This window comes from Triticum urartu, chromosome 7, assembly GCF_003073215.2.
Source record: "Triticum urartu cultivar G1812 chromosome 7, Tu2.1, whole genome shotgun sequence".
Taxonomy (NCBI): Eukaryota; Viridiplantae; Streptophyta; class Magnoliopsida; order Poales; family Poaceae; genus Triticum; species Triticum urartu.
The window spans coordinates 601,342,327-601,356,270 of record NC_053028.1 but is presented as its reverse complement, the minus strand read 5'-3'; the positions used below and the strand labels follow the sequence as shown (position 1 = coordinate 601,356,270).

At 48.9% G+C, this 13,944-nt stretch overlaps 1 protein-coding gene and 1 long non-coding RNA gene across 7 annotated transcripts; both read right to left on the bottom strand.

Moving 5' to 3' along the window:
• Window positions 1-8,184: 8,184 nt before the first annotated feature.
• On the bottom strand, window positions 8,185-10,181 carry LOC125524505. Of its 6 annotated transcripts, XM_048689545.1 has the most exons (6): window positions 10,010-10,181; window positions 9,404-9,531; window positions 9,185-9,287; window positions 8,843-8,890; window positions 8,681-8,710; window positions 8,185-8,536 (listed from the first exon to the last, which is right to left on the bottom strand). In XM_048689545.1, the coding sequence occupies exons 1-6, from the start codon at window positions 10,107-10,109 to the stop codon at window positions 8,481-8,483; spliced, it is 465 nt and encodes a 154-aa protein (XP_048545502.1). In that variant the 5' UTR covers window positions 10,110-10,181; the 3' UTR covers window positions 8,185-8,480. The 6 variants fall into 6 exon arrangements, 4 of the variants coding, with proteins under 4 accessions (XP_048545502.1, XP_048545501.1, XP_048545503.1 ...); XM_048689544.1 differs by having other exon boundaries at window positions 8,185-8,710; XR_007290777.1 differs by having other exon boundaries at window positions 8,185-8,710; window positions 8,843-9,287; window positions 9,404-9,562.
• Window positions 10,182-10,211: 30 nt separating this feature from the next.
• LOC125522831 lies at window positions 10,212-11,181 on the bottom strand. The gene is made up of 3 exons (XR_007289980.1): window positions 10,822-11,181; window positions 10,423-10,693; window positions 10,212-10,328 (listed from the first exon to the last, which is right to left on the bottom strand). It is a non-coding gene; the product is annotated as an uncharacterized LOC125522831 (long non-coding RNA).
• Window positions 11,182-13,944: the final 2,763 nt, after the last annotated feature.

The window sequence follows — 13,944 nt, the reverse complement described above, 5'->3', positions numbered from 1 at the left end:
ATGGCCGGGCCTGCGGTTTATATAGGGGGGGGGGATCGCAGGGCAACCGGCAATAGGATTAATGGCAGGCGGCAGACGGATGGACGGGTGGCGCCGTCTCGCCGTTCCTTGCAACTGTGTGTGTTTAATGGAGGCAGGCGGATGGGCCGGTGCCTTTTGAATGCCGGAGGGACGCCGCCTGCAGCAGGAAGCGGCGCGGGCGGCGCCCTCAGCCGGTGCGCCGTTTCAATGTCGCCTCTAGTGAGAGGTCTGGTCCACTTTGTGCTAGCATGAATGCGGTGCTGACTAGCGACAGACGGGAACGCGCGTAGGTGCGTTTGGGAGTTTTGTATGGGCCAGGGTTAACGTGCCACCGGTTAGGACGCCCACCCCCCTCCCCCCTTCCCATGTGTGCGGTTTGCAAGGGGGAAACGTGTCTGGACCAGCCTATGGACCATATATGAATAAAAAAGGAATAAAACGTACGGACCATATATGATCGTGTCGGATAGCAAAACACGTTCGAACCAGTCGATTTGAGTGTTGGTGTTGAAGATGGCCTAAGAACTATAGTAAGAAACTCACCTGCTCTACCCCGCGGTCGCTGCATGTGTGGCGATGTACTAGTTGCAGATCGTCCATCGGGAATATGCGGAGGAAATAAAACGGGATGTCACGTACATACAGTAGTACGACTTTTGATGCTGGCTGGCGCTGTTCCTGCACGTGCGGGCGCCACGGCGTCGCCGGATCCGGGCGAGATCGATTTGTCTACGGCGCCGTTGCATGTGGCTCCGCCGTGCGGCCCGCTCTCTCGCCGCATGCATGCAGTGCTCGTTAAGCTAGTGGCCATGTGCAACGGCGTGCAAGCCATAGTATAACCCACCATACGCGTGACCAACGGTTTCGACAGTTATGCAATGCAATGTAGTGACCGGGGTACAGTAATAATTTGGTCCGAAGCACGGCGACGACGCTCCATTTGGCTTCAAAACGTGGAGCCTAAGGGCATATACAATAATTGATATCACAGTCTTATCTTAAGTTTTACATACAATTTAGAGATGACACAAAAGTATGTCTACAATGAGCTATGTCTTAGCCTTATCTTTAATAACTAGTAATTCCTTAAAATATGGTGAGACAAATTGTGCTAAGAGATCATCTTTTGTCTTATCTTAAATAAAAGAAGACAAGTCTTTTCTTATGAGTTCTCTCTCTTCCACCTCATCATTATTTATCCTACGTGGCACTCCTAAAATAGCACCATTGTACATGCCCTAAAAGATTGCTTGTTCACACTCTGAAAATAAAGGACATGCTAACTGGTACCGACCAATTATTGTCCATAAAGTATTCAGCTTAAACCATTATTTGCTTTATCTTCCTTTTTGTGCAGCATTATTATTTTTCATTAAAATGTGCAACTAACCGTTAGACTTCTTTTTCATTAAAAAAAACTAACTGTTAGACTATAGGCATAATACTGACAGTCCACACGAAAACACAACTACGCTGGACATTGTAATGTATGTGTGCGTCCCCATTGTAAGAGGAATAAAGGGGGGCTGGTGGAATTGATGATTATTGCTTTAGCCTAGTGACATATAGGAACACATGAACATTTTAGAGTACACTAGCACAAATGTCCGTGCGATGCAACGGGAGAAAACAGTACTCGGTAAAAACATGGATGGAGACTCCCGCCTTCTATTTCAACACAGCATCCTATTTTAAAAATAGTAACTGGTTCAAAGTTATTCAATCAAATACTAATGGGTTATTCCTATAGATTTTTTTAAACAGTTTCGAAGTTATAATTCACTTCTGTGATGCTTAGATTAGAGTACGTATAGGTACGTGCTTCGCTGAAGAGAAAGGGCGAGGAATGAATGTGCGTCGAAACAAGTGCTAAAGTTTCTCTCTCGCATCATGTCTCCCTCGACCACTGTGCGCTTCATCAATCCGCCGGCTTCACAACTAATGCTTAAATTGTTAATCCAATTGGAAGATCAAATGCAAGCACCATGCAAGAGAAGTGAAAGAGATGACACAAGAGCTAGCTAGCTTTTGTTTTTAGGGTAAAAACCACTGTAATTGGGCCAATGAACCCTGAGCTTTTCTCAATGTAATCGCATAAACAGTGTAACTATTATTTGATACCAATAAAGGGAACCACCATCCCCTCCCCTAAAAGAAGCAGCAGACTGCCCACGAATTTCCATACTTTTGCATCTTGTACTTCAACTATCTGCCTTGATCCTTCATCAAGAAACACGTTCCTCGATACCACTTCCTGAAAGTTGGGCATAGGCAATACATAACTATTACTTTGTGAAAGTTTCTGCTGAACTATCCTTACTGTATGTTCTAGAAAAATAGAACTCTCCTCCCTGTACCAGAAAAGCACACCTACAACGGCATGACTGCATCAACTATGAAATATACCACACTGATTCTACAGAAAACAGGAACACCAAGAAAGAGTGGGGTATAGAAAAAAACATGTCAATTATTATTAAGTAACCAACAAAAGGGTCGTGGGCAGCAAATATATATAGAAGCATCTCAAGAAAAAAAAAGATGCACAACAATAAATAACTGAAGCTAATTTGTACAATATTGGCAGCAAATTAATGTAGAATATTGATATTTGGCACTTTATATGACAATGAGAAAATAAACCAGGATGAGTCACCTCAAATAATTTGACCGTATCATCTTCATTATGGTTCAAATGAGAGAGAAAATAGTTAAGCAAAAATTCCTTGTCAGCAACCATTGCACATATTTAGTTTTATAAAGTACAATAGTTCATTTTGCATATAGAAACAGGTCAACATTCTAGAAACATATGTGTTCTTCATCTAAAGTCCAGTTGACATAAAAAATTCAAGTTGCAGCTGCATTCTGTTGATACATTGCTCAGCAAATTTTTAGAATTATAAGTCAAATTCCAGTACAAAGTATGACTACCGCATCTTAAAAATGCACATCTAATAGCTTGTAAACATGGTCAAATTGATGCCTCCTAATTTCGCATATCTTTTTCCAAGCAATACAATATTTCTTCTCGCACACCTACAATGTATATATTGTTAGTTGAAACACTGGGTTTAGGGTTTTGCGTGGGTGGCTTACATCCAGCCTCACGTCTCAATATATAGATGATCAGAATACAATTATATACGTATACAAATACGTGTACATGTACAATATGCTAGACCCTATTTCACATGCCCCCTCAATCTGAACTACATACAAGATTCAGATTGGTTCTAAAACGGTCTAGCATCTGTCGAGTAGCGGGTTTAGTAAATACATCCGCTAACTGATCATCAGTTGATATAAACCTGACTTCCAGTTTACCAACAGCTACCCGTTCCCTCACAAAATGGAAATCAATCTCAATGTGTTTGGTACAAGCATGAAACACTGGATTCGCCGTTAGGTAAGTTGCCCCTAAGTTATCACACCACAATATGGGTGTGCGCTGCCGTGTGACTCCAAGTTCTGTGAGAACTGTGTCTATCCAAATGGCTTCAGCCGCGCCATTTGCCAATGCCTTATACTCTACCTCGGTGCTAGACCTCGAGACCGTAGGTTGCTTCTTGGAACTCCAAGATATAAGATTGGGTCCAACAAATACAGCAAAGCCACTAGTAGAACGCCGGTCATCAACACAACCTGCCCAGTCTGCGTCGGTGAATATACTGACTCCAGTAAATCTGGACTTACGAATCCGTAGTCCCGTGTCTAGCGTACCTTTGATATACCTCAGAATACGCTTAACTGCTTCCCAATGAACCTGGGTAGGCTGAGACAGGAACTGGCACACTTTGTTCACGGCAAAGGAGATATCTGGACGGGTGAGTGTCAGATACTGCAGTGCTCCAACTACACTGCGGTACCTGAAAGAGTCATCGATACTCAGCAATGCTCCACTGTGACGCGAGAGGCTCTCGGATGTAGCAAGTGGAGTGGAAGTGGACTTGCAGTTCTCCATGTTGACGCGATGAAGAAGATCAAGTGCATACTTCTTCTGTGTCAATGTCATGCCCCCTGAATGAAAGGACGCTTCCAATCCAAGAAAGTACTCCAGCCTGCCCAAGTCTTTGATGGGAAAACTCGCAGACAAGGACTGCACAAGGCAATCCACCACATGAGGTGTAGAACCGGCAATCACAATATCATCAACATACACCAGCATGTAGATCTGAATAGCACCATGTGAAAATATGAACAAGGACGCATCCGCCTTGGAAGGAACAAAGCCAAGCTGTGAGAGACACTGACTCAATCGAGCATACCAGGCACACGGCAACTGTTTGAGCCCGTAGATGGACCTCTGGAGTTTTTAGACATGAGAGGGATGATGAGCATCCTCAAAGCCAGGGGGCTGCTGCATGTAGACATCTTCGGCCAAAAATCCGTGAAGAAAAGCATTACTCACATCAATTTGGCGAAGACACCACCCGCAGGAGACGACGAGAGAGAGGACCAGACGAACCGTGGTAGGCTTCACCACGGGGCTGAAAGTATCTCCATAGTCTATCCCTTGCTGTTGAGTAAAACCGCGAGCAACGAGGCGAGCTTTGTGCTTGTCAACAGAACCATCCGGACGATGTTTGGTCTTAAAGATCCACTTGCAACCCACAATATTAACACCAGGAGGCCGAGGCACCAACACCCATGTGTTTGTGTGACGAAGGGCAGCAAATTCCTCAGACATGGCGGCACGCCAAGCCGGTTCACCAAGAGCATCACGATGAGAGGTGGGTGCGACGAAGAATGCACGCCGACGAGTGTCGTACCGCATCGTACCATCCGTGTATGTCTTGGCCTTACGCGTATGATCGTGGTGACGGGTGACCATAGTGTGCCCGGTAGCTGCATCACCGGTAGAAGGTGGCGGCGACGAAGGAGACCCGGCCGGTGGTGTCACGGCTGAACGATCGTCAGCAACAGGCGACACGGGCCGGAGGGACGCGTCGGACTGGGCCGAAACAGGCGACGAGGGAGATCCATGTGGAGACGGCAGCCCAGAGGATGCGGCTGGCGACTCGACGACAACCGAAGTAGGCGAGGCGGGCTGGGCCGACCCGGGCGAGGCGGGGAACGCAGCGGGCAACCCAGTCGTGCCTGCGGTCGCGCCAGCGGGCGAGGCAGACGGGACCGCGAACGCGCCAGTGGGCGAGGCCGACAAGGCTGCCTCGGGAGACGTGACATACGTCGGGGCCATGCACGTCGATCGCGCCGGTGGATACAGGTGCGACGACGGGTTCCTGGGAAGAAATTAGAGCAGCATCTGCAGAAAACAAGTCAGGTGACAAATAGGACAGGTCGTATTTCCGCACATGGACATCCGAAACTGGTTCATTAGATGGAAAAGTGAGAGCATGCTCAATGGAGGCAATGTCAACCGAGACACCCGGGCTAGAGTAAGGGAAAACTGACTCGTCAAAAACAACATCACGGGAGATGTAGATCCTACCCGAGGTGCGATCAAGACACTTATAGCCCTTATGCAGAGGGCTATAGCCAAGGAAGACACACATCTTCGAACGGAACTCCAACTTGTGAGCATTATACTTGCGGAGACTAGGCCAGCAAGCACACCCAAAAATCCTGAGAGAGGAATAATTGGGTTGAACATGAAACAGGCGGAACAGAGGCGTGTCTTTGTTGAGAACCGGAGTGGGCATACGGTTGATGAGATAACACGCCGTAAGAAAGGCCCCATCCCAAAACCGGAGTGGGAGAGACGAGTGTGCCAGTAAGGCAAGACCGGTCTCGACCAAATGACGGTGTTTGCGCTCGGCAATACCGTTCTGCTGAGATGTATGTGGACACGACACATGGTGAGAGATACCCGTGCGTTGAAAATAGCGATGGAGCTTGTGGTATTCACCACCCTAGTCGGACTGAACAACCTTGATTTTGCAATCCAAGAGGCGTTCGACATGATCCTGAAAGTTATAGAAGACTTGCTCAACATCGGACTTATGTTTAAGCAAATAAATCCAAGTGAAGCGCGTGTAATCATCAACAAAACTGACATAATACTTGTACCCCCCCCCTGAAGACGCAATAGCGGGACCCCAAACATCTGAATGTATTAATTCAAGAGGTACAGTAGTGACATGACAAGACGTGGAATACGGTAGCTGGTGACTCTTAGCACGCTGACATGCATCACACACTAATGGTGAAGTATTTGAACTAGAGCAGGGAAGATCATGACTCCAAACAATGGAGGTGACCACATTATTTGTAGGGTGACCTAGACGTTGATGCCATTGCGACGACGAAACACGGACACTGGATGAAGCATGGCGAGATGACGAAGCACGAGTAAAGGGAATCGGATAGACCCCCCCCCCTCGACTGCTACCTTGAAGAATGACGCGCCTGGTTGCTTTGTCCTTAACAAAGAAAAAATGACGGTGAAATTCAACAAACACGTCATTATCACAAACAAGGCGATAGACAGAAAGAAGATGCTCTCTGATGTGTGGAACATGAAGGATGTTGCGCAGTATGAGAGATGAACCGGGTAAACGGGAATGACCAATGTGTGAAATAGACAAACCTGCACCATTGGCCACCTGAACCTGGTCCTTGCCATCATAGCGCTCATGAACCTGGAGGCGTTCAAGATCACTCGTCAGGTGATCTGTAGCTCCGGTGTCCAGCACCCAAGGATAGTCGACGGTGTTGGTGGAGGCCGAGTTGGCGGAGCGAGAGTTGTGGTCCTGGTCATAACGCTTGCGGCAATCATCGGCCTCATGCCCCCAGTTTTTGCAAATTTGACACCGGGGGCGCCAGCGGTTGTTGCGACGGCCACCACCACCGTTGTTGCCGCCGTTACCCCCGCGACCTTGCCGACCATTGCCGGCGTAGGAGGAGTTGCGGTCGCGGCCACCGTTGGGGCCGCCGTTGCCGCCTTGACGGCCTTGCCCGGGCTGGCCGTTGCCATCGGCCGGGCGACCCCCGCCCTGGGAGGGGTAGGGCTCCGAGTAGGGAGCGCGTCCACCATGTCCGAAGGGGCCAGAGCGAGTCACGGCGTTAGCCGAGGAAGTCCACCCCTCCACCGCACTCTGTTGTGCCTGCAGCGCCTCGAAGGATAGAACCAATGAGTAAAAGCTGGAGTAGGGCATGGGTGCATTACTCACACCCAAGGAGGCGGCGATGGAGTTGTAGGCGGAGCCGAGGCCGGTAAGGATGTGATCGATAAGCTCATCATCGCGGATCGGGGAGCCGGCGGCGGCCATAATGTCGGCAAGCGCCTTCATCTTGTGCATGTATTCCGCGGCGGAGAGATCGTCCTTCCTCAGCGAATGAAGTTGCCGCCGGATGTGACGGACGTTGGCGCGGCTCTGGGCGCCGAACATGGCGGCGACGGCTGTCCACACCGCATGCGCCGACTTGTAGCCAATGAGTTGGCATGCAATATCCTCATCCATGGAGGTGAGAAGGAGCCCCTTGACGCGCTGATCGTGAACCCACCATTGGTGGTACTTCGGGTTGTCGACGGCGGTAGCAGCGTCGCCGGTGCCGACAACGAGTGTTTTGGCCGGTGCCGCCTTGGTGCCATCGAGGTGTCCGTGGAGGTTGGCACCGGCAAGGACAGTGCTGGTGATGCCTCCCCAAAGCATGAAGTTGTGACGACCGAGGCGGACGGAGATCGTCGGGACGGTGAGCGCGGCGGGAATCATGGCGACGGGGGACGAGACGAGGGCGCCGGCAGTTTGGCCGGTGGAGAGGGCGGAAGACGACATCGCTGCGGCGGCTATCGCTGCGGCGGCGTGGAGAAGAACGACACGCGGCGGCGGCTGGGGCAAGATGCGGCGGCGGCGCGAAAGATGACACCGGCGGGAGCAGCGATCGGAAGCGGCGCAGCGTACAGGCAAAGCTAGCTAGCTAGCTAGCAAGCAGCTGGATGGATTCCTCTGGCTGGATTAATCTCGTACGTGAAGCAGCAAGCGGAAGCGGCGGCTACGCGGAGAGAGGATCGGACGGCGGCACGAGGGACCTGCGGCGGCGGCCTGACCTAGCTGATACCAAGTTGAAACATTGGGTTTAGGGTTTTGCGTGGGTGGCTAACATCCAGCCTCACGTCTCAATATATAGATGATCAGAATACAATTACATACGTATACAAATACGTGTACATGTACAATATGCTAGACCCTATTTTACATTGTTCACAAGAGAATGAGAGAAGACCATGATCTTCCCAGGCTCTGCATGTAAGAGGAGCAACAGACCTAATTGAACTACAGTTTGTTGATCGAACATGCGGCGGGTCGTGGGCGATGTTGGCGCCTGTGCTCTCCCAGGTGAGGCGGTGAGGAGGCAACGATGGCAGTGCGCCTGTTGAATGGCGGCCATGGAGCTCCAAATTGGAGGAGGAGAGGGTGGTCTCCAGTCTTGCTCCATCGGTTGGTAGCCATGGAGCCCCAATTTAAAGGTTGAATGGATGTTGGGTTCCACCATACTCATGGAGAAAGATAAATGCAGTGTTTCGGTTGGACCGAACTCGGGAACTGTCTAGCTGTCAAAATTTGTGATGTGAGCAAAACCATGGACAGATATAAACTGAAAACCAAATACAGTTTATTTTATACAAGTACGCTTTGAGAAAAAATGCCCACATAAAGAGGGTCCAAAGTTGATGATGAGAGGCAAACTAATATACCCCTATTTGAAGTATGGTCATGGAAGCAACCTGCATTGGAAGGGTGTGCCATGGTCCAGTAAGTATGACCCTTACGAAAATTGGTAACTAAACAATGCAAGGAATCTATGAACAGTGCATATAGAAATCTGAATGGTATATAAATGAAAAATTACCACTTACTCAATAGGTCCAGTGAGATACGATGTAGCACTTTGGCAGTCAAATTATCTTGCAAAATGCAAATACAGTACATAAATTATTGGATTTGCCACCTGAATAGCAAATTTAGGTTAAAATTTTATGTCGACAAACACATATCGGTTCCGGTAGGTAATATGCAGTGAAGACTCCGTATTGCCAACGTATCACACAGCTGCTACATTGCCATTATGAAAGGACAAAGCAGAGTAGAGCTAGCAGCAACTGAAAGTCTGAATACTAAAACTATCTAGCCTCTGCACCACGGCTAGCTCTACTATGTGAACTATTTACTACAGAGTTAATAAATGTCTGAATGACTACCAACACGAACATGAGTTGCATCCTTGTTTGATTTACTCCATTGATCCCAATCCAATTTCTTCACTCCTTGAAGCCACAACGTTTCACTTCCTGACATAGCATCCTGTTCATCAGTCATGTTCTCAGTGTACTGTACATTTGCCATTTGCTGAAGAGTTTCTACATGGTACATCAATTTAAACTTCAGACAGCAAGAAAGTTTCGACATAGCCAACAAACCTCAAGTACAAGAAGCTCAGTACCCAATCCTTTCGTCGGTTGATTAACTATGTATTGGAAAAGGCATTTAAGCTCCATGGAAAGATGCTTCTTGTAGCTGTTCAAGTTTATTGGTTCAGAATAGAAGCCTGAAGATAAAGATTGAAGATAATCACAATACTGCGAAGGAAAACACAAGCACCCCAGTGATTAGAAGGTATATAGAACTACTGCTTGCATTTTCAAAGCATTAGGATTGAAGACTAATCCAAAGAGCCGTAATTATCTAATGCGATTAACCAAAATAATAACAAAATCTGTAGTCTTGGCAAATCGGTGATATTTTGGTGTACACTTCTATTGATAAAAGGTTAATATTTTCTTATCATTGGACATTTGGATTCAATCTACATGCATGCAAATTCAAAACAAAATCAACATAGCAATTTTCAGGAACCGAGCAAAGGCAGATCGAGTGCATCTTTAGTAGCACGTACGAACTGAACAAAACATTTGACAGTAGCATCGACATTGCTATTTCTACAACACCACCTAAACAAAGAAACTCGGGTAAATTCTAATTTCACCGTGTTTTGCAATATAAAACCACAACTAAATTAATTCTACCTTGTTGGAGCCTGTAGTAGTCAGAGCTTGTCGTCGACCACGTTTCCCACATCAGAGAGCACATCCTTGAGATCACCAAACGATTTAGCCAGTAGCTCATTCCCGAGCACCTTGCCTTCAAACAACAGAGACCACCATGCAGACTCCCTTGATTGCAGACTTGAGCCCCCCCCCCCCCCCCCCCCCCCCCCCCCCCCCCCCCCCCCCCCCCCCCCCCCCCCCCCCCCCCAATTTCTTCTGCAAACCTGGCTTCGCAGACCCAGGGATCACAACTATCGAAATGGGAGCTTGAGAGGATGGCTTAGGAACCAAATGCACCCTAAATCATCATATAGAAATTGGTTTGTTTATGGATGTGCCAAAAAAATAAGCTAACTACAATACTTACAATACAATGGTTATGAAATTCTTACACAGGGAGGAAGCATGCAAACAATGGCTATCCTTCATCGCAAGTATTTCTTCAAGAATATCCAACATTTTTCCAGACTGAGCTCATGTTGATTTCAGAAAAGCAAGATAGCCGTTCTTCTCCTGTTTGAAAAGGCAGTTCTCATAAATATAACAAAACGAATACAACTGACCAGGAAGTACTTGTTTGCTTGTGCAAGTGATTGAGAGGAAATACACCTTTTTTTAAGGAGCTATGGGTCTCGCCCCCCCTATTTCCAACAAACACTCAACCTATTAGAACTAACAAGGTTATTCGAAGGTTGCAATTTTGTCACGGGGTAGAAAACTGGCAACACGGGAATGGAAACCAATATTCTTTCGTCGGTTGTCTGGAGCTAACAAATTAGGATTGTCCTCACCTGCACTCCCAAGAACTTCAGGATTCAGACTGCCATACCGCCGCTTGCAATGGTCAAATGTTGCAGGTTTCACAGGGCACATCCAATTGCTGCAACCAAAGTGTGAGATGGCCAACAATATGTTCCGGCCATCTAAGACAAGCAGTGTGGTATCGAGCTCGGTCGAGTGATCGTCCGGACCAGATCTAATGAGAGAGGGGGCAGCCTTGGGGATCAGCCGAGAGTGGGGAAGGGATGAGGAGGGTGCTGGTGGTGTGATAGTGAGGAGCCATGGTGGGGGCGGAAGAGGTCGCTGCACCTCGTGCCGTTGGCCATGGAGGGGGAGGGCGGGGGAGAAGGATCACCCAGATCCAAGCCCGCAACCGCCGGCCGGTCACCCGAGCCGCCACCTGAATAGCAAATCCTAGTCTATCTTGTGTTTCCCCCACAGTCACAACGGTAGCGACGCAGACGGTGAGACAAGAGAAGAATCCGAAGATAAGCCGATGGACATCCCCTCACAGTTGTAACGGTTGATGCATCGCGGAAGTCGTGGCTAGAGTGAAAACCGGCGAGGTTGCTCAAGCAAGGTGGTAGTCCTTTGTGATGTCGATGTAGCCGAGCGCGTACTGTGGTGTACCCGTGGTCGAGGTAGTCGTGCGAGGGACGCCATGGTCGATGTCGAGTCGGGGTGGCCGGTGTCAAGGTAATTGCCATGGAGCCACGGGCGCAAGGATGCACCGTGTTAGTCATGGGCGCAGTGGTGTCGAGATAGTGATGCGCCGTGAAGGTGATGGTGTTGACGAGGCATCCCACCGGGTTTGCCAAGTCCGGGGACACGTCCTCGATGAAGATATGTGTTGATGCTGCCAGCACATGGCATGCGTAGACGGGCGAAGTCGATGTTGACGAGGCACCACACCAAGCTTGCCAGGCCCGGGGATATGTCGTGGACGAAGGCACGCGTAATTTTTGCCAGCACCGCACATCCGCAGAAGGGAACCTGCACGAGCTGTACGCCATGTCGGAGGGGCCAACAGAGGAGGACTCGACCACGTTTGCGGCGCCAGTCGACGTCTGGTAGAAGGTGCCGATGTCGAGCGCGGTTGTCGGAGTAGATGAAGTGATCAAGGAAGATGGCGACTACGCTAGCGATGAGCTGGTGTAGGACGAAGACGAAGAGGTGGATGATGAAATAGACGGTGTAACCAGAGACAACCTGTGGAGGCCATATAGGTCACCGATAGGAGCGCGCCAGCGGTGCTCGAAACTAAGTGAGCTGGTGCAGGACAAAAATGAAGAGGTGGACGAAGAAGTAGGCGGCGAAACAAGAGGCAGCCCATGGGGGCCACGTAGGTCGCCTGTAGGAGTGCGGCGGCGATGCTCCAAGCTAAGTGAGCTGGTGCAAAATGAAGACGAAGAAGTGGACGACGAAGTAGGCGGCAGAATCAGAGGCAACCCGTGGGAGCCACGTCGGTCGCTGGCAGAAGCGGCGGCGGTGCTCGAAGTAGGTGAAGAAGAACCCAACATCATGACAAAGACCGTGCGTGGACGGTGGCGTTCCTCCACCTAAGAAGGCGACACGACGCACAGGGCCGGCCCTGGGGCATGGGCGACGGGGCGACGGCCCAGGGCCCAGGCGAGGGGGGGCACATGATGAAGTATATACATATACTATAGCCCAGCAAAAAGCAAGTAAAAAATTACAAAAGAATTAAAGAAAGGAAATAGGATGGGCTAGGCGGCCCAGATATAGCTAGCTAGCGATCGCTGATGGATACGCGTAGGCGAAGCGGTGCCGTGGCTCACGCTCGTTTCGACGTTTACTTCGTAGAAGATTCGTCGCCCTCGCCAGCCCGTTGGTCTTCTCGCTCGCTCGGCGCCTTGCCCCTTGGCCCTTGCCACGTCGCCCTCACCTCGCCGGCTCGCCGTCGCCGCCACAAAGCAGTCCGGCGGGCAGGCGGAAGCCCGGCCAATCGGCCATCCGGCATCCGGCACGGCGGCACCGCGGCAATACGGCAATGCCTATACAAGTACGCATTCGACTGGAAGTCAAGAAGTACACATCCATGTTCCTGTCCATCCCCAAACCTTAATTTGACAATCTCAGTAGTTTATTTATTCTTTATTTAGTATGTACGTATTGTAATCCAATCTATCAATTTTTTGTCATTCTATGTAACATGTCTAGGGTTTCAATCATCCGATCTATAAATTTCTAATTTTTTGTATGCTCGTTTGACCTTTTCTTCATGATTTTAAGACATTAGCCTACCATGTTATCTAAGAAGAAGCAATTGCCGGGTGCTGAAAAAGAGAGGAAGAAGAAAGAAAGTGATCTAAAAACTCTAGATTGTGCCCTTAATGACTTCGCATCAAGAAATGCCCGAAGAAACTTTTTTTGAAGCACTGAAGTATTATTGTTGTCGATGGAGTCAGTCTAATTTCGTTCTTATTTGAGGTAATCATGTCGTGTTAGTTTCATTTTGCGATCTTTTTAGTATCATTGTTTTTTATGGAGTGTGTTCGAATTTGGTTATTATTGTTCTCGATGGAGTCATTTGAATTATTATACTCATATTTTAAACTAAAGATGTGTGATTGAAAGTTATTTTTAATAAGTTATATATATATAACACACGCATACATATATATTGTCTTAGGACTTAGGACATAGGGCCCATGTCGTCGAGTTCGCCTAGGGCCTACCGAAACACAGGGCCGGCCCTGACGACGCATACCATATAGAAGTCGACGCGCGGGAACGACAAAATAGATTGCATGCCATGGCAATGCGACCAGAAAGAGTGACGCAATGGCATCGTGTACGTCGTGGCGACGACGAGGACCGCGCGCCGCGGCCGAATAGGCAACGCAGCGGCAGCATGCGGATCGATGCAACCACATAGACAACCACAGGGCGGCTACGGCCGAAGGGGCAACGCATTGGTAATGGGAGAGGTTGTCGGTTCGTTGGGCTGGTCCCTGGGTGGGGGATGTATACTTGGGCTTGGCTGAAACGCCAGTGTACGCAAGGGACCTCCAGTGCACGGTAGACATCCACTCTCCCCATCTTGCCATATCTAACCTTGGGCACACCACATAATTTTAGGTTTTACTTTTTGTTATTGATTGAAAGCAGCA